Source organism: Salmo salar, chromosome ssa04 (genome assembly GCF_905237065.1).
Source record: "Salmo salar chromosome ssa04, Ssal_v3.1, whole genome shotgun sequence".
Taxonomy (NCBI): Eukaryota; Metazoa; Chordata; class Actinopteri; order Salmoniformes; family Salmonidae; genus Salmo; species Salmo salar.
Window position 1 is genome coordinate 61,250,744 of NC_059445.1, and position 24,973 is coordinate 61,275,716.

At 42.1% G+C, this 24,973-nt stretch overlaps 2 protein-coding genes across 10 annotated transcripts in view; one reads left to right on the plus strand and one right to left on the minus strand.

The window, feature by feature from the left end:
- The window catches only part of LOC106603445 (E3 ubiquitin-protein ligase TTC3), a 61,689-nt gene extending 39,225 nt beyond the window's left edge, over window positions 1–22,464 (minus strand). For 2 of the 6 annotated variants that reach the window (XM_014197134.2, XM_014197130.2), the window contains exons 1-14: window positions 22,076–22,351; window positions 21,567–21,642; window positions 21,360–21,402; window positions 20,949–21,105; window positions 20,764–20,845; window positions 20,618–20,671; window positions 18,101–18,233; window positions 16,128–16,213; window positions 12,733–12,827; window positions 5,947–6,009; window positions 5,783–5,837; window positions 5,276–5,462; window positions 1,551–1,596; window positions 1,341–1,446 (exon numbers count right to left, since the gene is read on the minus strand). In XM_014197134.2, coding sequence (XP_014052609.2) covers window positions 1,341–1,446; window positions 1,551–1,596; window positions 5,276–5,462; window positions 5,783–5,837; window positions 5,947–6,009; window positions 12,733–12,827; window positions 16,128–16,213; window positions 18,101–18,233; window positions 20,618–20,671; window positions 20,764–20,845; window positions 20,949–21,105; window positions 21,360–21,402; window positions 21,567–21,642; window positions 22,076–22,107 — 1,215 coding nt within the window. In that variant the 5' untranslated portion in view covers window positions 22,108–22,351. The other 4 variants (XM_014197131.2, XM_014197132.2, XM_014197133.2 and 1 more) reach the window with 4 other exon arrangements.
- pigp (phosphatidylinositol glycan anchor biosynthesis, class P) lies at window positions 15,340–24,467 on the plus strand. 4 transcript variants are annotated; one of them, XM_045716225.1, is made up of 5 exons: window positions 15,340–15,358; window positions 22,718–22,805; window positions 22,993–23,065; window positions 23,275–23,393; window positions 23,915–24,467. In XM_045716225.1, exons 2-5 carry the CDS (start codon window positions 22,724–22,726, stop codon window positions 24,025–24,027), a joined length of 387 nt encoding a protein of 128 aa, XP_045572181.1. In that variant the 5' UTR covers window positions 15,340–15,358; window positions 22,718–22,723; the 3' UTR covers window positions 24,028–24,467. The 4 variants fall into 4 exon arrangements, with proteins under 4 accessions (XP_045572181.1, XP_014052564.1, NP_001135356.1 ...); XM_014197089.2 differs by lacking the exon at window positions 15,340–15,358 and adding an exon at window positions 21,612–21,636; NM_001141884.2 differs by lacking the exon at window positions 15,340–15,358 and adding an exon at window positions 22,507–22,618 and having other exon boundaries at window positions 23,915–24,463.
- Window positions 24,468–24,973: the final 506 nt, after the last annotated feature.

Sequence of the window (24,973 nt, forward strand, 5' to 3'; positions counted from 1 at the left end):
TTCACTGGCTTGTATGCGAAGCAGTAATTGTTTCAAAACATCTCCTGCCATGTCACTGATGCGTCGTGAAACAGTGTTGATTGATGAAGGCATTGTTTGTATAGTTTGGGCCTTTTACACCAGCCATATCCGCAGCAGCAGGAAGAATTAAGTCCTCCACAATAGTATGGGGCTTGCCTGTCTTAGCCACTCGGTAGCTCACCATATTAGATGCTTCTAGCCCCTTCTTATTAATGGTATCTGTTGCTTTGATATATAATATATACATCAAAATAATGTCTTACTACGCGAAAGTCGTCTTTATTCTCGCTCAAAAAACTCCCGTGGCTTATTTTTCAAGTTGTCATGTTTTGTTTCCAAATGTCTGTACAAGAGTGAGGGTTTCGTCGAGTTGTGAGATAGTACTTTTGCACATATAAACACACTGTGGCTGAGGAACGGTACTACTCCCAATTTAAGTGAACCCCAAAGAAATGTAGTTCATCATATTTCTGCCTCTTCGATGGTCCAACGTCCCTGTTTGTTGTTCGGCGCTTTCCCGGGTAAGGGGGCAGTAGCTCTTCGGCTGCATCAGATTCACAACTGTCAGTGTCCATGCTAGCTGGGATAACAACAAATGTAGAATTACTGATGCTAGCATTGGATGTGCTCATGGAAGCAGAACAACTTGTGTCGTCGACAGGTGCAGTACTGCTGGTTGTAGCAGTACTACCAGTAGAGCTGGTATGTGTCTCTACAGACGTGGGCCTTAATTTTTTTTAACCATTTATCAATTTTCTTTGAGCAAACAGAATGAGCAGCAGCTACGTTTGGCTACATACAGACCGTTAGTGGAACTCCCGCGAGAGTGTAACGGTTAATGTGATTGGATGTTAATTATTTGACTAGGCTATCTGTATTTGACATTGTGTTATTTTGCTGAACACGATGGTTCATTTTATTTTTGACAGTGAAACGAGGCTACTCAGGCGAGAAAGAAACCTCACCCAAATGTATAGCCCTGTTGTAAAATACATAAATGGACTGTTTGAAGATGTGAAGACTTATTTTTTATGTGAATCACATTTTTATTTGGAGTACCCCTGACGGCATTGTGTATACCCCCAGTTCTACACTATATTTGCTTGATTGATTTGTCATATAAAAAATATACAAAATTAAATTAGGCTAACTATTAGGATTTTAGCAACTAGGAAACGGTGGAGCGATTTCTGCATAGTGAATCTTTTAAAGTCCCGTTTGCGCATTGCAAGGACTGTTTTGTGGACAAAAGAGGACCCCCTAAATGTAATTCATAGACTAGGGTAGTGAAAGTTGAGGGCCAGGTCTGAGTAACTGACCTTGTTCTCAGGAGCGGTGCTTTTAGTCGAAGGCTCAACTTTACTGGCGGATTTAGCGGTCTGTTTTCGTGACTCTGTAGTGTCTGCTCTGGTGGTACTCTCCGTTCTATTGATATCAGTAAAACACAATGGTTAAACATTCTAAATGATCCACAAAATGTATAACTACAGTTGGTTTGAAAACACCATTGAGTAAGTTACTGTACATACCTTTTACTTGAAACTTTCTTAGCTGCAGTTTTATTCGGTCTGCCAACTAGAAATGAATACAGTTTGCATACATGAAAATAAATAATCACATTATACAGACTTGGATTGAATGATTTAGCAAAACCAGACGAGATCTAACAAATTCTAAACTTATAACAATTAACCTGTTAGGGCTAGGGGGCAGTATTTACACCGCCGGATAAAAAACGTACCCGATTTAATCTGGTTACCACTCCTACCCAGTAACTAGAATATGCATATACTTATTACATATGGATAGAAAAGACCCTAGAGTTTCTAAAACTGTTTGAATGGTGTCTGTGAGTATAACAGAACTCATTTGGCAGGCAAAAAACTGAGAAGGTTTCATGCAGGAAGTGGCCTGTCTGACAAGGTGTCGTTCTTCTTGTCTCTGTTTATTGAAGAGTGAGGATCTTAGCTGTCCCGTGACACTTCCTACGGCTGCCATAGGGTCTCAGAAGGCGGTAAAAAGCTGAATCGTGGCTTTGCAGGCTCTGGCTGAAAAAAAGTAGCACGTTTGGGTAGTGGCTGGTTACAGTACTGTGAGACTCAGGCTCGTGCCCGCGTCGACCGAAAGCTTTGTTTACTTTCCTCTGTTTAGCAAAATGGACATTCCCAGGCGGAATATTATCGCTTTTTTACGAGAAAAATGGCATAAAAATTGATTTTAAACAGCGGTTGACATGCTTCGAAGTACGGTAATGGAATATTTAGATTTTTCTTGTCACGAATTGCGCCATGCGCACGACCCTGATTTACCATTTCAGATAGTGTCTGGGACGCACGAACAAAACGCCGCTATTCGGATATAACGATGGATTATTTTGGACCAAACCAACATTTGTTATTGAAGTAGCAGTCCTGGGAGTACATTCTGACGAAGACAACAAAAGGTAATCAAACTTTTATAATAGTAAATCTGATATTGGTGAGTGCTAAACTTGCCGGGTGTCTAAATAGCTAGCCCGTGATGCCTGGGCTATGTACTTAGAATATTGCAAAATGTGCTTTCACCAAAAAGCTATTTTAAAATCGGACATATCGAGTGCATAGAGGAGTTCTGTATCTATAATTCTTAAAATAATTGTTATGCTTTTTGTGAACGTTTATCGTGAGTAATTTAGTAAATTGTTAGCGAATTCCCCGGAAGTTTGCGGGGAATTTGCTAGTTCTGAACGTCACATGCTAATGTAAAAAGCTGGTTTATGATATAAATATGAACTTGATTGAACAAAACATGCATGTATTGTATAACATAATGTCCTAGGGTTGTCATCTGATGAAGATCATCAAAGGTTAGTGCTGCATTTAGCTGTCTTCTGGGTTTTTGTGACATATGCTAGCTTGAAAAATGGGTGTCTGATTATTTCTGGCTTGGTACTCTGCTGACATAATCTAATGTTTTGCTTTCGTTGTAAAGCCTTTTTGAAATCGGACAGTGTGGTTAGATTAACGAGAGTCTTGTCTTTAAATAGCTGTAAAATAGTCATATGTTTGAGAAATTGAAGTAATAGCATTTCAAAGGTTTTGAAAATCGCGCCACAGGATTCAACTGGCTGTTACGTAGGTGGGACGAATTCGTCCCGCCGGTCCCATAGAGGTTAAGAGGACAACCTGTTTTGAAGAAGGAACAAAGCTGGTAAAGGAAGCACAACCTACCCACAACTCAGATTACAAGACCAATGGAAGGAAATACATACAGTAAACCAATGGCATGCCATTGTAACGAACAAGGTAGGGTACCGCCATTTGACCACAACCTAAACAGACATTTCTTCTCCATAGCTCCCCAAAGGAACTTACATTTTTCATGTCTTCTTGATATAGAGGCACACTCTGGGTAGGGTTAGGATTAGCCACTCTCACTTTTTACTATTGGTTATGATCACAATTTATGCCCACTCAACATATGGTAGAGGTGCTTCTGTCTCATGACAAAAAGGTGCTGCAGTCTTAGCATGAAGGCTCTTGTTGGGGGTTACATTCATCTGCCAATGACAAGAGTTATACAATCACTCTGATTTGTTATTGAGGGAGTTTTACAAGGGCCCAAATGAGTATGGTAACCACAAGACAAGATGTACAATCCCCCCAAGAATTTGTCCCAGTAATTCACCTGGTTTTCTAAAAGATCAGTTGGTTTTAATATGAAATTCTAAACTCAGCAAAAAATGAAACGTCCCTTTTTCAGGACCCTGTCTTCCAAAGGTAATTCGTAACATTCCAAATAACTTCACAGATCTTCATTGTAAAGGGTTTAAACACTGTCTCCCATGCTTGTTCAATGAACCATAAACAATTAATGAACACCTGTGGAACGGTCGTTAAGAAACTAACAGCTTACAGACGGTAGACAATTATGGTCACAGTTATGAAAACTTAGGACATTAAAGAGGCCTTTCTACTGACTCTGACAAACACCAAAAGAAAGATGCCAGGGTCCCTGCTCATCTGCGTGAACGTGCCTTAGGCATGCTGCAAGGAGGCATGAGGACTGCAGATGTGGCCAGGACAATAAATTGCAATGTCCGTACTATGAGACCCTAAGACAATGCTACAGGGAGACAGGATGGACAGCTGATCGTCCTCGCAGTGGCAGACCACGTGTAACAACACATGCACAGGATCGGTACATCCGAACATCACACCTGCGGGATTGGTACAGGATGGCATCAACTGAGTTACACCAGGAACGCACAATCCCTCCATCAGTGCTCAGACTGTCCGAAATAGGCTGAGAGAGGCTGGACTGAAGGCTTGTAGGCCTGTTGTAAGGCAGGTCCTCACCAGACATCACCGGCAACAACTTCGCCTATGGGCACAAACCCACCGTCGCTGGACCAGACAGGACTGGCAAAAAGTGCTCTTCACTGACGAGTCGCGGTTTTGTCTCACCAGGGGTGATGGTCAGATCGTCGAATGAGCGTTACACCGAGGCCTGTACTCTGGAGCAGGATCGATTTGGAGGGTCCGCCATGGTCTGGGGCAGTGCGTCACAGCATCATCGGACAGAGCTTGTTGTCATCGCAGGCAATCTCAACGCTGTGTGTTATAGGGAAGACAGCCTCCTCCCTCATGTGGTACCCTTCCTGCAGGCTCATCCTGACATGACCCTCCAGCATGACAATGCCACCAGCCATACTGCTCGTTCTGTGTGTGATTTCCTGCAAGACAAGAATGTCAGTGTTCTGCCATGGCCAGCGAAGAGCCCGGATCTCAATCCCATTGAGCACGTCTGGGACCTATTGGATCAGAGGGTGAGGGCTAGGGCCATTCCCCCCAGAAATGTCCAGGAACTTGCAGGTGCCTTGGTGGAAGAGTGGGGTAACATCTCACAGCAAGAACTGGCAAATCTGGTGCAGTCCAAGAGGAGATTCACTGCTGTAGTTAATGCAGCTGGTGGCCACACCAGATACTGACTGTTACTTTTGATTTTGACCCCCCTTTGTTCAGGGACACATCATTCCATTTGTTAGTCACATGTCTGTGAAACTTGCTCAGTTTGTCTCAATTGTTGAATCTTATGTTCATACAAATATTAACACGTTACGTTTGCTGAAAATAAATGCAGTTGACAGTGAGAGGATATTTATTTTTTTGCTGAGTTTAGAAGGGTCCAAAATTTACCAAACAACTGCACTCAGGTTGGTCACTAGGGTCCTCTGTGTGTAAGCATAAAGACTGCGGGAGAGTTTCCCTGTTACCTTTGCTCTCCTCTTCCCTGAGCCATTTGCTCTCCTCCATCTCTATGTTGAACTTGGCATGTTGCTGCAGCAGGTCCTTCATGCCTTCTGTGTCAGCCTTGCACAGAGTCTGGGCCCACTCGTTGGCCGCCATTGCCCGCTTGTGTTCCCCAAGGAGAAACATCGCCTCACAGTACCGGTAGTGACCCTGCCACACAGGAGGGGAAGACAGCATCATTCACCACCACAGACATCATCATCATCATTTAGGAATGTTGGTACTTTGGGCATTAGCATACCACTCCACATAAGGAAACTTGTCTACAAAAATGTTAAGACATTTCATGCCTAATGAAACATTTCAACACTGATAATAGTCTCCATTTCTGAGCAATATAACTAGATAGCTTGTCAGTCAATCAAAATGTATTCATTTCACCACCATCAGAGGGTTTCTGATAAACCTTAAGAAGCAAATGAGGGAAATCTCATTAGAAATTCAGACATGGCTGTGGGAGAATAGCTTACCTTTGCCCACTCTGGTTGTATCAAAGTGGCTCGTTTTCCATCACCAACAGCTTTTCTGCAACAACAACAAAAAGTTATGCCATTGATCATTAAACATGCTTAACCGGTCTGTGTAACAGACTCCTATACAAAACAGGTTTGTTTATAGTTTGTGAAGGACTTACAGATATTTTTCACTACGAATATAGCAAAGCGCTCTGTTCCCATAGATAATGTGGTTTTCAGGGCTGAAAAAAATAGATAGGTTTATGTTATCAAATAATTCCTTCAACAAAAAAGAGAATTGTTAAGAAGTAGTCAAACTATGCAATTCTGGCCTATTTTCACAGACCAAATAGGAAAGATGGTGGTGATAGGTTGTTCAAAAGTGACTTACACTTCAGAGACATTTATGGTGCCATTAATTGACATTCTCAGCAGGAAGGGTGTTAATCACAGGACACGTTGAAGTCAAAAGGTACCTTAACACCAAGGACAATAACACATACTACTGATTTTCGACTGTCAAATCCAAATAACATTTTATTGGATCATATGCTTCATAAACAACAGGTGTAGACTAACAGTGAAAGGCTAACTTACAGGTACTTTTCCCCCCCAAAAAAATCCAGAAAAAACAAATACATATAGAAATAGTGACGATGTATAAAATAGTGAGTGAATTACAATAACATGGCTATATACAGGAAGTACCAGTACCGAGACGCTGTAAAGGGGTAATTGAGGTAGCTATGTATATATATACAGTTGAAGTCAGAAGTTTACATACAACTTAGCCAAATACATTTCAACTCCATTTTCCACAATTACTGACATTTAATCCTAGTAAAAATGCCCCGTCTTAGGTCAGTTAGGATCACCACTTTATTTTAAGAATGTGAAATGTCAGAATAATAGTCGAGAATGATTTATTTCAGCTTTTATTTCTTTCATCACATTCCCAGTGGGTCAGAAGTTTACATACACCCAAATAGTATTTGGTAACATTGCCTTTAAATTGTTTAACTTGGGTCAAACGTTTTGGGTAGCCTTCCAAAAGCTTCCCACAATAAGTTGGGTGAATTTTGGCCCATTCCTCCTGACAGAGCTGGTGTAACTGAGTCAGGTTTATAGGCCTCCTTGCTCGCACATGCTTTTTCAGTTCTGCCCAAACATTTTCTATAGGGTTGAGGTCAGGGCTTTGTGATGGCCACTCCAATACCTTGACTTTGTCCTTAAGCCATTTTGCCACAACTTTGGAAGTATGCTTGGGGTCATTGTCCATGTGGAAGACCCATTTGCGACCAAGCTTTAACTTCCTGAATGATGTCTTGAGATGTTGCTTCCATATATCCACATCATTTTCCTCCCTCATGATGCCATCTATTTTGTGAAATGCACCAGTCCCTCCTGCAGCAAAGCACCCCCACAACATGATGCTGCCACCCCCGTGCTTCACAGTTGGGATAGTGTTCTTCGGCTTGCAAGCATCCCCCTTTTTCCACCAAACATAACGATGGTCATTATGGCCAAACAGTTCTATTTTTGTTTCATCAGATCAGAGGACATTTCTCCAAAAAGTACAATCTTTGTCCCCATGTGCAGTTGCAAACCGTAGTCTTGCTTTTTTTATGGCAGTGGCTTCTTCCTTGCTGAGCGGCCTTTCAGGTTATGTCGATATAGGACTCGTTTTACTGTGGATATAGATAAAGTATCCGTTTCCTCCAGCATCTTCACAAGGTCCTTTGCTGTTGTTCTGGGATTGATTTGAACTTTTCGCACAAAAGTACGTTAATCTCTAGGAGACAGAACGCGTCTCCTTCCTGAGCGGTATGACGGCTGCGTGGTCCCATGGTGTTTATACTTGCGTACTATTGTTTGGAGAGATGAACCTGGTACCAGGCATTTGGAAATTGCACCCAAGGATGAACCAGACTTGTGGAGGTCTACAATTTCTTTCCCCTGAGGTCTTGGCTGATTTCTTTTGCTTTTCCCATGATGTCAAGCAAAGAGGCACTGAGTTTGAAGGTAGGCCTTGAAATACATCCACAGGTACACCTCCAATTGACACAAATTATGGCAATTAGCCCATCAGAAGCTTCTAAAGCCATGACATCATTTCCTGGAATTTTCCAAGCTGTTTAAAAGGCACAGTCAACTTAGTGTATGTAAACTTCTGACCCACTGGAGTTGTGATAGTGAATTATAAGTGAAATAATTGTTGGAAAAATTACTTGTGTCATGCACAAAGCTGCTGTCCTAACTGACTTGCCAAAACTATAGTTTGTTAACAAGAAATTTGTGGAGTGGTTGAAAAACGAGTTAATGACTCCAACCTAAGTGTATGTAAACTTCCGACTTCAACTGTATGTAGGGTTAAAGTAACTAGGCAACCGGACTGATAATTAGGGCCGGGAACAATACCAGTATCGATGAAAGGGAGGAGACTGATTGACGGAGTATTTTTAAGCCTTGAGACAAATGATACATGGACTGTGTATGTGTGCCATTCAAAGGGTGAATGGGCAAGACAAAAGACTTGTGCCTTTGAACAGGGTATGGTAGTAGGGGCAAGGCACACTGGCTTGTGTGAAGAACTGCAACGCTGCTGGGTTTTTCACAATCAACAGGTTCCCGTGTTTATGAAGAATGGTCCAGCACATAAAGGACATCCAGCCAACATGACAACTGTGGAAAGCATTCGAGTCAACATTGGCCAGCATCCCTGTGGACCGCTTTCAACACCTTGCAGAGTCCCTGACCCAACACATTAAGGCTGTTCTGAGGGCACAAGGTGAGGGGGATGCAACTCCATATTAGGACGGTGTTCCTAATGTGTGGTATACCAAGTGTGAACTGTAATGAAAAAAAATACATATTTACCTGCCTCGTTAACTACATCTGCATAAATATTGATAAGTTAACCTGTTATGGATAGGGGGCAGTATTTTCACGGCCGGATAAAAAACGTACCCGATTTAATCTGTTTATTACTCCTGCCCAGAAACTAGAATATGCATATAATTGTTTGATTTGGATAGAAAATACCCTAAAGTTTCTAAAACTGTTTGAATGGTGTCTGTGAGTATAACAGAACTCATACGGCAGGCCAAAACCTGAGAAGATTCCAAACAGGAAGTGCCCTCTCTGACCATTTCTTGGCCTTCTTTATTCTCTTTATTGAAAACAGAGGATATCTGCTGTAACGTGACACTTTCTAAGGCTCCCATAGGCTCTCAGAAGGCGCCAGAACGTTGAATGATGACTTTGCAGTCCATGGCTGAAAAACAGTAGCGCATTTGGATAGTGGTCGATCTGAGAACAATGAGACGGGTGTGCGCATGCACGTGAAGAGTCCATTTTACTTTCTCAGTCTTTGAACGAAAACAACGACTCCCGGTCGGAATATTATCGCTATTTTACGAGAAAAATTGCATAAAAATTGATTTTAAACAGCGTTTGACATGCTTCGAAGTACGGTAATGGAATATTTAGAATTTTTTTGTCACGATACGCGTCCGCGCGTCACCCTTCGTTACCCTTCGGATAGTGTCTTGAACGCACGAACAAAACGCCGCTATTTGGATACAACTATGGATTATTTGGAACCAAACCAACATTTGTTGTTGAAGAAGAAGTCCTGGGAGTGCATTCTGATGAAGAACAGCAAAGGTAATCCAATTTTTCTTATAGTAAATCTGAGTTTTGTGAGTACCAAACTTGGTGGGTGTCAAAATAGCTAGCCTGTGATGGCGAGCCATCTACTCAGAATATTGCAAAATGCGCTTTCACCGAAAAGCTATTTCAAAATCGGACACCGCGATTGCATAAAGGAGTTCTGTATCTATAATTCTTAAAATAATTATGTTTTTTGTGAACGTTTATCGTGAGTAATTTAGTAAATTCACCGGAAGTGTTCGGTGGGAATGCTAGTCCTGAACGTCACATGCTAATGTAAAAAGCTGGTTTTTGATATAAATATGAACTTGATTGAACAAAACATGCATGTATTGTATAACATAATGTCCTAGGGTTGTCATCTGATGAAGATCATGAAAGGTTAGTGCTGCATTTAGCTGTGGTTTTGGTTTTTGTGACATTATATGCTAGCTTGAAAAATGGGTGTCTGATTATTTCTGGCTGGGTACTCTGCTGATATAATCTAATGTTTTGCTTTCGTTGTAAAGCCTTTTTGAAATCGGACAGTGTGGTTAGATTAACGAGAGTCTTATCTTTAAAATGGTGTAAAATAGTCATATTTTTGAAAAATTGAAGTAATAGCATATCTAAGGTATTTCAATAACGCGCCACAGGATTCAACTGGCTGTTGAGTAGGTGGGACGCAAGCGTCCCACCTAGCCCATAGAGGTTAAGTTTGCAGACGACACAACAGCGGTAGGCCTGATCACCAACAACGGCGAGACAGCCTATAAGGAGGTCAGAGACCTGGCCGGGTGGTGCCAGAATACCTATTCCTCAACGTAACCAAAACTAAGGAGATGATTGTGGACTACAGGAAAAGGAGCACCGAGCACGCCCCCATTCTCATCGACGGGGCTGTAGTGGAGCAGGTTGAGAGCTTCAAGTTCCTCTGTGTCCACATCAACAAACTAGAATGGTCCAAACACACCAAGACAGTAGTGAAGAGGGCAGGACAAAGCCTATTCCCCCTCAGGAAACTAAAAAGATTTGGCATGGGTCCTGAGATCTTCAAAAGGTTCTACAGCTGCAACATCGAGAGCATCCTGACCGGTTGCATCACTGCCTGGTACGGCAATTGCTCGGCCTCCGACCGCAAGGAACTTCAGAGGGTAGTGTGTACGGCCCAGTACATCACTGGGGCAAAGCTGCCTGCCACGCTACTGCTACTCTGTGTTCATCATATATGCATAGTCACTTTAACCATACCTACATGTACATACTACCTCAATAAGCCTGACTAACCAGTGTCTGTATATAGCCTTGCTACTGTTATTTTCAAATGTCTTTTTACTGTTTTATTTCTTTACTTACCTACACACACACACCTTTTTTTTGCACTATTGGTTAGAGCCTGTAAGTAAGCATTTCACTGTCAGGTTGTATTCGGCGCACATGACAAATAAACTTTGATTTGATTTGCAGAGGGAGGTGTTCATTTCCAGGGTCCTGAACTTGGTGATGAGACTGGATGGGACTATGGTGTCAAATGCTGAGTTGTAGTCATTTAACAGCATTCTTATAGGTATTCCTTTTGTCCAGGTTGGTGAGGGCAGTGTAGAGTGCAATAGAGATTGAGTCATCTGTGGGTATTTTGGGGCGGTATGCAAAGTGGGTCCAGTGTGTCTGGGATGATTATGGCTCACATCAACACAACCAGCCTGTCACTGGGCCATGGACTGTAACATCAATGTATACAAGTCAACTTCAACCTAAAACAATTTCCTGCATTTGCATTAATTTCTGCATTTCCTGCACTCATTTGAGATCGTTTCCACACTGCCACAACATGGGCATAAATACTAGGCCTTATTTTTAACCAAATGCTGCAATGGCGATTTAGATCAAAACACTGGGGTGAACTTTTGGAATAATGTTAATAGAATGTTTATTCTGATTCTATAGTTAGAATATAAATAATAGTGGACACTTTGAATACAGTGTTGTTTGACATGACAACGAACGAAAATGCCATGCATGAGTTATTGTGACAGGGTAGAAACCAAAGTGATGTTCAGTGTTTCCCTGGGGACCCTATCATCTTTATTCATGCTTCGCCCATTCGTGTGCGAGAGAGCGAGAGAGAAGCGGAGTAAACTATGAAAATTGACGTTACACACGGCGTATTACATTTAACAAACCAAACATTAAAATACAGTTATAGAAGGTAAAATAAAAACCCAAACCGGTCAATGCATAAATACCGGTATATAGTAAAATACGGTATACTGCCCAGCCCTAGTTCTCAGTTAGCCATTGTTATGCAAATGACACCCGAAAAGCCCCAGTGGCCTTGCCTTGGCACCAAGACAGAGCAGGTCCACTGAGGCCATGGCACAGTGACTCCCAGGAGCCGGACCTTGGAAAAACCAAAGTCTGATGCTTTTTTGTAAAACACCAGGGTAAATCCTTACTGGAAATGCACCAATTGGATGAAAACCTGGCTCAGTCTGCTTTCCAACAGACAATGGGAGACAAAGTCACCTTTCAGCAGGACAATAACCTAAAACAAGGCCAAATATACACGAGTTGCTTACCAAGACTACATTTAAATTGTTCCTGAGTGGCCCAGTCACAGTTGACTTAATCTACGGCAAAATTTGAAAATGGCTCTCTAGCCATGCTCAACAACTTCACAGTGCTTGAAGAATTTTTTAAAGGAAAAATGGGCAAACATTGTAAAATACAGGTGTGCAAAGCTCTTAGAATTACACAGAAAGACTCACAGCTGTAGTCACTGCTAAAGGTGACTACAGCTGTATTGACTCAGGGGGTTGAACACTTATCCAAATCAAGATGGCGTTTTATTTTCCATATTTTTAAAGATTGATTGTTGACAAAATATTACAATCTACACAAATCCATTTTAATCCCATTTTGTAACAAAATGTGGAAAAAGTCAAGGGGTGTGAACTTTCTAAAGGCACTATGTTAAAAATGTCAAATGCAGCCATTTTTATCTCAATACCAAATCATTTCTGGGTAACAATTAAGTACCTTATTGTGATTGACCATTTTAATTTAAAACAAACTATAATAGCCTCTTTGCAAGCCTGTTGATGTCACCAGGCTGATCAAAACTTAATCCCACCTAAACAGAATGAAATTTCAGACGGTCTTTTCCAACAGCTATTACACTAAAAGGGAATCATCATTTTCACATTACTCCAACCTGTGTGTGTGTGTGTGTGTGTGTGTAGAGATAGACATCAAAAAAACAGGACAATCACGTTTGACTGCACTTGGCCACTAAAACAAAAAATACCACTTACTGATATTTGATGGCTTTTGAATAATACTTGACTGCTGCATCATACTTCTTTTTCTGAAACTGATCATTTCCTTTAGCCTTCATCTCTTCACTTTTCTGAGGAAATAAGGAAAAAAAGTATCTTAAAAAAATAAATTGAAATAGAAAACATATGTCAACACAACTTACAAAAATGTAATGTAAATCCAGAGGAGGGTTTGTGTAAATCAGGGCTGTCAAACTAATTTTGTCCCGGGGGCCGCGGTCGGTCTTCAGCGCGGTCTGGAGGGAGGGCCGTACAGAAAATTGTTAACATTTCTCACCCATCAATTTCGGAATTTGATGCCCCCTGACTGAATGATCATGCAAAACAGATTTCCCCCTAAATGGAGATGGCCATAAACAATAATTACTAATGCTGCATAGTTCTGGAAAGGACTGGACCTCAGCTTTCTGGTGAAAATAGTTATACAATTGCTGAGGTGTACTCACTTGAGGACCAAACTCAAGTACATAGTAAAACTATGAAAATATTTAAATACACTGCTCAAAAAAATAAAGGGAACACTTTAACAACACAATGTAACTCCAAATCAATCACACTTCTGTGAAATCAAACTGTCCACTTAGGAAGCAACACTGATTGACAATACATTTCACATGCTGTTGTGCAAATGGAATAGACAACAGGTGGAAATTATAGGCAATTAGCAAGACACCCCCAATAAAAGAGTGGTTCTGCAGGTGGTGACCACAGACCACTTCTCAGTTCCTATGCTTCCTGGCTGATGTTTTGGTCACTTTTCAATGTTGGCGGTGCTTTCACTCTAGTGGTAGCATGAGACGGAGTCTACAACCCACACAAGTGGCTCAGGTAGTGCAGCTCATCCAGGATGGCACATCAATGCGAGCTGTGGCAAGAAGGTTTGCTGTGTCTGTCAGCGTAGTGTCCAGAGCATGGAGGCGCTACCAGGAGACAGGCCACTACATCAGGACACGTGGAGGAGGCCGTAGGAGGGCAACAACCCAGCAGCAGGACCGCTACCTCCGCCTTTGTGCAAGGAGGAGCAGGAGAAGCACTGCCAGAGCCCTGCAAAATGACCTCCAGCAGGCCACAAATGTGCATGTGTCTGCTCAAACGGTCAGAAACAGACTCCATGAGGGTGGTATGAGGGCCCGACGTCCACAGGTGGGGGTTGTGCTTATAGCCCAACACCGTTTGGCATTTGCCAGAGAACACCAAGATTGGCAAATTCACCACTGGCGCCCTGTGCTCTTCACAGATGAAAGCAGGTTCACACTAAGCACGTGACAGACGTGACAGAGTCTGGAGACGCCGTGGAGAACGTTCTGCTGCCTGCAACATCCTCCAGCATGACCGGTTTGGCGGTGGGTCAGTCATGGTGTGGGGTGGCATTTCTTTGGGGGGCCGCACAGCCCTCCATGTGCTCGCCAGAGGTAGCCTGACTGCCATTAGGTACCGAGATGAGATCCTCAGACCCCTTGTGAGACCATATGCTGGTACGGTTGGCCCTGGGTTCCTCCTAATGCAAGACAATGCTAGACCTCATGTGGCTGGAGTGTGTCAGCAGTTCCTGCAAGAGGAAGGCATTGATGCTATGGACTGGCCCGCCCGTTCCCCAGACCTGAATCCAATTGAGCACATCTAGGACATCATGTCTCGCTCCATCCACCAACGCCACGTTGCACCACAGACTGTCCAGGAGTTGGCGGATGCTTTAGTCCAGGTCTGGGAGGAGATCCCTCAGGAGACCATCCGCCACCTCATCAGGAGCATGCCAAGGCGTTGTAGGGCGGTCATACAGGCACGTGGAGGCCACACACACTACTGAGCCTCATTTTGACTTGTTTTAAGGACATTACATCAAAGTTGGATCAGCCTGTAGTGTGGTTTTCCACTTTAATTTTGAGTGTGACTCCAAATCCAGACCTCCATGGGTTGATAAATTGGATTTCCATTGATTATTTGTGTGATTTTGTTGTCAGCACATTCAACTATGTAAAGAAAAAAGTATTTAATAAGATTATTTATTTCATTCAGATCTAGGATGTGTTGTTTAAGTGTTCCCTTTATTTTTTTGAGCAGTATATATTTTTAAATCTACTCAAAAGCAGAATATGACAAATGCTTTCTAAATATAGCAACAACCAAATGATAAACAACTTACTATATTGGCTTTATGATCATATTTAGTGACAATTTCAGCCCCCCCATTGCATATGAACTGACAAGAGCATTTTCTGCCAAGCCTCCTCTGAGCGACAAAGAGATACCATTATAAGTGCTGCAGATTGGTTACTTCAGCTTTACGCACAAATTAATTTCGTCCCCAGCTGAGAACATCACAGCGATGAAACCACAACTGTTGGGAGTCGCTAGACTGTCCCCTTTCATATGCCGTCTCCTAGGCTGGGCTCCGCCGCTCAGAGGGAGAGCATATCGATTCTTTGCCTGGATAGGCCAGAAAATGTGACATCACTCCCTACGCAAACGTTGGGTGGGAAACCTGACACTTCAAGGTCAGCTCCGCCAACAGAGTGGCAGCGAAGAGAGGACAGATGGGGCTTTCTGGCACTATAAGGCACTGGACCCTACAACATTCACGGAGCGCTTTGTACACCAAAATGTAAGTCTGAACCAGTCCAGAACTGCTCAAAGTTCACTATATTGGGGACTTAACATCAAAGACGCTAGCTTTCATTTAGCAAGCAGGACACAGTCAAAGTCTAACTTAAAAACTACAGGGTTGGATCAAATCCAATCCAACACAACAGTGGAACTCTATTTTCAAGTATTGTGGCAGCAACATCATGTTATGGGCAGGGACTGGGGAGTTTCAGGATCAAAATAAATATGAAAGAAGCAAAGCCCTGGTAAAATGATACAGGAAAACCCACCTCAGTATTCTGAAAATCAAACCCTGGGACATAGTTTTATTTTTCAGCGAGACAATTAGGAAAACATTTTATAAAACTTTCTTTCACTTTGAAAATGTGAAGTAGGTTATGTAGATATGTAGGAAAAACATAATTAAATTTAAAAAGGGACTAAATTAAGGCAGCAAAATGTGAAAATAGTTAAAGGGTGTGTAGGTTATCTATAGGCACTGTAGATCCAACATCACATGTACATAGTTTTGATTTGGTTTTAGTCATTTTAAAGTATGTTTCTCTAAAAAACAAAGAATAACATTTTTAAAAAGTCACCCGTGGGCCAGATTGGCCCGTGAGGGGGGTCCAATCTACTGGTGTAAGTCATAGATCAACTTAGTCCATTACAAAAACACAGTATATCTTCTAAAACAGATTACTACGATTGGGACCATCTTTAGATAAAATTAGGTGAGGGCATTGGGCCCATCAAGGATGACAAAATATCAAATACAGGCTTCTTACCTCAATAAACCATTGGCAGGGGCCCTGTGCAAGCTCTCGCATACATGTTTTTTTACTGACTCCCATGGCCTGCGTATAGTGAGCATCTGATGAGAGAAGAGGTTAATGATGTTCATATTGGGACACATTCACTGCTAACCAAGTTCCCAGAGTAGGATAAACCATGTGACATTTTATTGCCCAGTAACCTTTCAGCCTCTAACCTACCTACCATGTTGTACCTTTCAACCCTCTAAGCTACAGTGAGGGAAAAAAGTATTTGATCCCCTGCTGATTTTGTACGTTTGCCCACTGACAAAGAAATGATAAGTCTATAATTTTAAATGGTAGGTTTATTTGAACAGTGAGAGACAGAATAACTAATAAAAAATCCAGAAAAACGTTTAAAAAAAATTATAAATTGATTTGCTTTTTAATGAGGGAAATAAGTATTTGACCCCCTCTCAATCAGAAAGATTTCTGGCTCCCAGGTGTCTTTTATACAGGTAACGAGCTGAGATTAGGAGCACACTCTTAAAGGGAGTGCTCCTAATCTCAGCTTGTTACCTGTATAAAAGACATGTGTCCACAGAAGCAATCAGATTCCAAACTCTCCACCATGGCCAAGACCAAAGATCTCTCCAAGGATGTCAGGGACAAGATTGTAGACCTACACAAGGCTGGAATGGGCTACAAGACCATCGCCAAGCAGCTTGGTGAGAAGGTGACAACATTTGGTTTGATTATTCGCAAATGGAAGAAACACAAAAGAACTGTCAATATCCCTCAGCCTGGGGCTCCATGCAAGATCTCACCTTGTGGAGTTGCAATGACCATGAGAACGGTGAGAAATCAGCCCAGAACTACACAGGAGGATCTTGTCAATGATCTCAAGGCAGCTGGGACCATAGTCACCAAGAAAACAATTGGTAACACACTACGCCGTGAAGGACTGAAATCCTGCAGCGCCCGCAAGGTCCCCCTGCTCAAGAAAGCACATATACATGCCCGTCTGAAGTTTGCCAATGAACATCTGATTCAGAGGACAACTGGGTGAAAGTGTTGTGGTCAGATGAGACCAAAATGGAGCTTTTGGCATCAACTCATCTCACCGTGTTTGGAGGAGGAGGAATGCTGCCTATGACCCCAAGAAAACCATCCCCACCGTCAAACATGGAGGTGGAAACATTATGCTTTGGGGGTGTTTTTCTGCTAAGGGGACTGGACAACTTCACCGCATCAAAGGGACGATGGACGGGACCATGTACAGTCAAATCTTGGGTGAGAACCTCCTTCCCTCATTCAGGGCATTGAAAATGGGTATTCCAGCATGACAATGACCCAAAACACACGGCCAAGGCAACAAAGGAGTGGCTCAAGAAGGACATTAAGGTCCTGGAGTGGCCTAGCCAGTCTCCAGACCTTAATCCCATAAATCTGTGGAGCGAGCTGAAGGTTTGAGTTGCCAAACATCAGCCTCGAAACCTTAATGACTTTGAGAAGATCTGCAAAGAGGAGTGGGACAAAATCCCTCCTGAGATGTGTGCAAACCTGGTGGCCAACTACAAGAAACATCTGACCTCTGATTGCCAACAAGGGTTTTGCCACCAAGTACTAAGTCATGTTTTGCAGATGGGTCAAATACTTATATCCCTCATGAAAATGCAAATCAATTTACAACATTTTTGACATGCGTTTTTCTGGATTTTTTTGTTGTTGTTATTCTGTCTCTCACTTTTCAAATAAACCTACCATTAAAATTATAGACTGATCATTTCTTTGTCAGTGGGCAAACGTACAAAATCAGCAGGGGATTTTTTCCCTCACCGTACCTATCACTAAACCCTGCCTGGGCATCAATGGGTTAATATTTTGTGAGAGAAGGCTTTAAAAACACAATGGTCTGAGTCTCAAACAGTCACAGTCACAGTACATCATCACATCACCATATGAACAGCAATGGATGACACTGCCTGACTCAGAGTGGTTCTTACACTCAGCGAAGATGAGTTGAAGAGCAGCAAAACAGTTCCCTCTGGGGCCCAGCTCCTGAACCTGCTGCTTGATGCGGGGCTCTCCTGTCTGCTCCAGCCAGCATATTGCATCATCCAGGACCTCCAGCACATGCTGACCAGAGAGTTACCAATCAACAAAACACTGATTTAGTCCTTACCATTGTCATAAGACAATTAGGGCTGGGCGATATATTGTATTCTAAGGTATACCGGTATGAAATTCTACAATACCCACTATAAAAGGTATTTTGATAGTGTTAAATATGAAAAGTTCTACAAATAAGAATACTTTGTCAGTTTGGTCAAAACAAAATCAGAGCGAAGAAAGCCCATTAAAACCACTTACTATTAATTTGATGCCATGTTAAGGTCATGTGCTACATACAAAGCATATTTTTAACTTTTACTATTAAGAAACGTAAAATAATGCCATAATTCTGAAAAAAAAATTGTGATATTATATACTGCTCAAAAAAATAAAGGGAACACTTAAACAACACATCCTAGATCTGAATGAAATAAATAATCTTATTAAATACTTTTTTCTTTACATAGTTGAATGTGCTGACAACAAAATCACACAAATAATCAATGGAAATCCAATTTATCAACCCATGGAGGTCTGGATTTGGAGTCACACTCAAAATTAAAGTGGAAAAACCACACTACAGGCTGATCCAACTTTGATGTAATGTCCTTAAAACAAGTCAAAATGAGGCTCAGTAGTGTGTGTGGCCTCCACGTGCCTGTATGACCTCCCTACAACGCTTGGGCATGCTCCTGATGAGGTGGCGGATGGTCTCCTGAGGGATCTCCTCCCAGACCTGGACTAAAGCATCCGCCAACTCCTGGACAGTCTGTGGTGCAACGTGGCGTTGGTGGATGGAGCGAGACATGATGTCCCAGATGTGCTCAATTGGATTCAGGTCTGGGGAACGGGCGGGCCAGTCCATAGCATCAATGCCTTCCTCTTGCAGGAACTGCTGACACACTCCAGCCATATGAGGTCTAGCATTGTCTTGCATTAGGAGGATCCCAGGGCCAACCGCACCAACATATGGTCTCACAAGGGGTCTGAGGATCTCATCTCGGTACCTAATGGCAGTCAGGCTACCTCTGGCGAGCACATGGAGGGCTGTGCGGCCCCACCAAAGAAATGCCACCCCACACCATGACTGACCCACCGCCAAACCGGTCATGCTGGAAGATGTTGCAGGCAGCAGAACGTTCTCCACGGCGTCTCCAGACTCTGTCACGTGCTCAGTGTGAACCTGCTTTCATCTGTGAAGAGCACAGGGCGCCAGTGGCGAATATGCCAATCTTGGTGTTCTCTGGCAAATGCCAAACGTCCTGCACGGTGTTGGGCTGTAAGCACAACCCCCACCTGTGGACGTCGGGCCCTCATACCACCCTCATGGAGTCTGTTTCTGACCGTTTGAGCAGACACATGCACATTTGTGGCCTGCTGGAGGTCATTTTGCAGGGCTCTGGCAGTGCTCATCCTGCTCCTCCTTGCACAAAGGCGGAGGTAGCGGTCCTGCTGCTGGGTTGTTGCCCTCCTACGGCCTCCTCCACGTCTCCTGATGTACTGGCCTGTCTCCTGGTAGCGCCTCCATGCTCTGGACACTAAGCTGACAGACACAGCAAACCTTCTTGCCACAGCTCGCATTGATGTGCCATCCTGGATGAGCTGCACTACCTGAGCCACTTGTGTGGGTTGTAGACTCCGTCTCATGCTACCACTAGAGTGAAAGCACCACCAGCATTCAAAAGTGACCAAAACATCAGCCAGGAAGCATAGGAACTGAGAAGTGGTCTGTGGTCCCCACCTGCAGAACCACTCCTTTATTGGGGGTGTCTTGCTAATTGTCTATAATTTCCACCTGTTGTCTATTCCATTTGCACAACAGCATGTGAAATGTATTGTCAATCAGTGTTGCTTCCTAAGTGGACAGTTTGATTTCACAGAATTGACTTGGAGTTACATTGGGTTGTTTAAGTGTTCCCTTTATTTTTTTGAGCAGTGTATTTTGGCCATATCGCCCAGCGCTAGAGACAACACACCAATCTGCAATGGTTGATAATGGGAAATTCATGCACATCAGGTTGCTAGATATTCCATGTGACAAATCAGGTTGACGAATGACTCCAATGAAAGCAGCGATTCAAATTTACCACCACCAAACAGGACATTCCGGTTTCCTTTTCTCTTGGGTATGTATCAGGTCAGCAGGGTGTAAATAGATTCCTGAGGAGTTCTTAACCAATGAAGATGGGCACCCTACCCTTTGGCTTCCATAAACACTAAGGAGCATTGTGCCCCATTTCCCAGGCATGAAGAGAACATTATTGTATTCTTATGAATAATTACTTTGAGGGGACAAGAAACCATGTTGCTCTAAAAATGGAGTAAGATATGAGCAAGTGGAAGCAGTGATTATGCATCATATTTGCTTTTTTTGGTGGGGGGGGGGCAAAGGCATGCATTCCACCTACCAAGTTAAATGTATTGCTTATCCAGATCATATGCCTTGTCTGATCTTCTAATAACTGGAAGAGAAAACAAATGACAGCATGAGTCTTCTCAGATTCAACACTGCAATTTCTGTATGGTGCCATTTTCATTGTAACAAGAAACTTACACATCCTTTTTCCATCGCTCTGAGGATAGCTTCCAATATTTCAATCCTGTGCAGTCTCTTCAGACTCAAGTCATTGCTGACACTAGAGAAGGAAAGGTGAAATGAGAACTTGAGTCTTAACACACTGTACTAAGGAATAAAGAATGTGTGGCAGGGAGTTAAATTACTCTCAAACTAATTCTTACTTTGAATCTAGGAAGCCCACTTGCACAGCCCAGCGTGTGGTGTTGTGATTCTCTCGACAAAGCAGAATGTGATACCAAAAGGCAGATACATGCATCAACTGTGCTGCTTTCTTTTTCAAACTGACAGAGAGTTTATTCCATCGCTCAAATGTATCATCTGCACCAAAAACAGAATGAGTTATACAGATGAACATAGTTTCTCCTCCCCCCAATCCCATTTGATCCTCAATCGTCACCCCCACTCTGAATGGATATGTTTGTAGTCTCCAACAGTGGAGGGTCTGGGTCACACCTGTCCAGCCCCAATACCTATTCCCAACCACCACAGTGAGTGTCAGTACTATGAGCAAGCAACTAGCTAGTGTCAGTACTAGATGCGTGTACGCGACTAGTGTTCTTGCTACTTCTTACCTGGAGGTTGCAGGGCTACAAAGGGATTGTCTTTGACATAGATCTTGAGGAAGAAAAGTTTTGTTAATAATGTAATGTCTAATGAGGTATTGCAAACGTTACATGATAACACTAGTAGAGTCCATTTTCAAAATGTATCTTATAAGTATTCCCTTCGGTCTTACATTCATATTTAATGACACGTCAACAATCATCCTTTTTACTTACAAATTTCGCCCCGTGTCTGATATCGTCGTAGTCCACAAACTCTGGACCAGAGTCTGAATCTGACATTTTGGTAAGTCTGAAACAAGAATCATGTCATCATGGAGTCGTGACAATAAACAGTAGCTAACTAACATTGCATGATTACTCAACGAACATGTACCGTTACCAAGATAACGTACCGCAGGTTAATTGACTGCTAAAACGAGCTAACTAATGTAAGCTAAAAGTGACAGTTCCGCCTCTAAATAACTTGTCTAGCTAAGTGCTAACATTACAACAAACTCGGTTAGTTAGCTAACGTTATCTGGTACTGTGCTTCCTACCAGTAACTAACTAACTATAACGTTAGCTAGATGATAGACAGGAAAGATATACATCCATCTAACTAGTGAGCCATTGTCTAACTACGGGGGCATCTGATTGCCCGGAGCATCGAACCTCACCTTGAAAGAAACGTTTGCTAGCTAGCTAATTTAGTTTTGTTGGCTCGCTTACTAGCAACTACGCACCGTTCTTTCCTCGCTTTGCCGCGAGACAACATTCAGCTACTTTATCTCGACACCACGACCAATACATACACTAGCTACAAAAAATAAGGGCCAGTGCACACAACTTGCCTTTCTTGTTCACTTCCTGAAATTATTTGTAAATCTGTTTTATGGCCGGCAACATGTTCATTAAGGGAGGCGTTGCTTGCATTTGTAATCTGTTGCTAGTTTCCGAACCACATCACACATACATAAATAAGCACAGTCATAAACCCCGCCTATTTCTACAATGTATCTTCTTAAAAATGTTATTTTAAACCTAACCTTAACCACACTGATAACCTTATGCCTAACCTTAAATTAAAACCACATTTCTACGATATAGCTAGTGGAAACGTTCCTCCTCGCTTACGTTCACATGACAAAGTCACATGACAAAGTTACCAACATCCACTTCCGGAATGTAGCGAAACCAAATAATAAAGATGGTTAGAAGATTCCCTTCCTAGCCCTACGAAAAAGCGTCACGTTTCTGTATTTCGAACGAAGCATGCTGATGTTGTGGTGAATATATATATAATCATACATTAGCCTGTTACAACCAATCAATTCAGCTGTGTTATATTTACCTCTATCTCATCTCTCTTTTATATTTGTATTCAGATTGTCATGGTGGAAAATTCTCCCTCCCCCCTGCCAGAAAGGGCCATCTACGGCTTTGTTCTGTTCCTTGGCTCACAATTTGGCTTCTGTAAGTCCCAGTCATATGTCCTTTGTGTTTAGTCTGTTTAAGGCAATGACTGTTGAAGTTGGGGATTCAATGCCATATTATTATCTGTAGGCTATGTGAAAATGCCAAATGTGCTCTCAAATGTAGTGTCAATCAGCATTGTTTTAATGTACTTTATGTTTTTGACCCATTTCTGCTCCTTCTGCAGTTTTGTATTTGGTGTGGGCCTATGTACCAGATGAATGGCTTCATGCAATAGGGCTTACTTACTGGCCTCAAAAGTAAGTCAATCGAAATGAGACCACTGAACATGTTTATGTTTACCTAATAATTCATATAGAAAAAGAATACATCATTATATCAGGTAGAGCTACATTTCTGAACTTATTGGCAATCTGCTCATCTTTTTCCTTGATACCTGTATTTTGTATATTGCCCATGATGGTCCTGATTGAGTTTATTTTTTATATCCCATCTGCTGTCTCTGTAGGTATTGGGCTGTTGCTGTGCCAATCTATCTGCTGGCTGCAGTAATAGTCTGTATAGTAATGTTGTTTGGGGTGAACATGATTAACACTGCTCCACTCAGCTCAGTGGACAACATAACAGGTAAGCATCAGGCAGCAGGAGACTGACTGTATGGACACAATGTCCATACAGTCAATTGGAATTACTGTATGTCTGATCTGAAAGTATAATTCATGATAATCTGCATTGTAAGATTTCAGTATACCAGACCTGTGTGAGTGCCATAAATGTTTTCCCTTGACTTTCATGGTAACTTAATTCAGTGATCAGGTTCATCTGGTTCCTCCAGATGTCTGGAAAGTTCTACAATCACTCTATTGTTGTGAATTCCTATCTCTGTCCTTGTTTTAAACCAAGAAGTCCCATTTGAGATGAAAATAAAAACAATTCGTAGTGAGTCATGGCCAAGAAAGGAAACTCAACTCAAAAATTGTATATCACAAGACAATTAGACTAACAGATGACAGTATTTACTACCTAGAAGTTTTTAGCGCTAAAGGATTTTGTACCATGGATTTGTTTTCTATTAGGTTTTATAATATGTCTCTCTTAATCTAGTAACCGTCACTGTAACCTATAGCCTACCTTATTGTCTTGAACAGATGTCTATGCCAGAGGTCAGCGGATAGATGACTGCCAGAAGAGGGCCATACCCAGATTAAAGGATGTTTCCATCAGTGAAGTGAACAGAATTTTTTATTTATCACCTCAATGACAACCAGATTTGTCGCAAAGTGAATACGGGACCAGGAAGTATGGCATTACCTCAGTGAGGATGCTGATTAAGAAAATTAACAAATAGCTGATTGATGCAGTATTTTATATGCACTGCAGAGATAATTGCTTGATGGAAAAGTGTTTTCTCATATGATCCTTATTTAGTATTTGTCAAGAGCTACAGTTTTTTCCCCCCTATTGTAAATGTCTTTCAAATTATTTCCTTTTTTTTATTGGAATTTTCATTTTGTGGTATAAATGATTTGGACCTGGATTCACAAGTCGTCTGAAAAATAAATCTCAGAAGCTCCTCAAGAAGAGCGTTCTGTAGAAAGTTATTGGATGCAATTTTGTAACATTTATCACAAACTTCTCACACATTTTCATGTTAATATGTTCATTATCTTCTCGTATTAAAACCATGTGAACTGATCTTAATTATTATATTTGTGCTTTTTGGTTTAACTTATATAGGACTCCAGGCTGTGGATATGCTGTTGATCAATGGTATTAATCTTAAAACATACCTGCATGATATAAGGTATTGCTCGCCTGAGGTAGAGTACCTCATGATAAACTGTAGACCACACTAACAACCGAGAGAGTTTTCATCTATATTATTCATAGCCGTCTATTTACCACCACAAACCGATGCTGGGTCTAGGACCGCACTTAACGAGCTGTATAAGTCCATGAGCAAACAAGAAAATGCTCATCTAGAAGCAGCGCTCCTAGTGCCCGGGGACTTTAATGCATGCAAACTTAAATCCGTTGTACCTCATTTCTACCAGCATGTCACGTGCAACCAGAGGGAAAAAAACTCTAGACCACCTTTACTCCACACACAGAGACGCATACAAAGCTTGCCCTCCATTTGGCAAATCAGTCCATAATTCTATCCTCCTGATTCCTGCTTATAAGCAAGAAAGCTGGAAGTACCAATG

Excerpts from the sequence above, each read along its gene's own strand:
- pigp (XM_014197088.2), top strand. Across the intron at positions 23,066-23,274 it reads CTTACTTACTGGCCTCAAAA|GTATTGGGCTGTTGCTGTGC; the intron begins GTAAGTCAATCG and ends CTGTCTCTGTAG. Across the intron at positions 23,394-23,914 it reads CTCAGTGGACAACATAACAG|ATGTCTATGCCAGAGGTCAG; the intron begins GTAAGCATCAGG and ends TGTCTTGAACAG.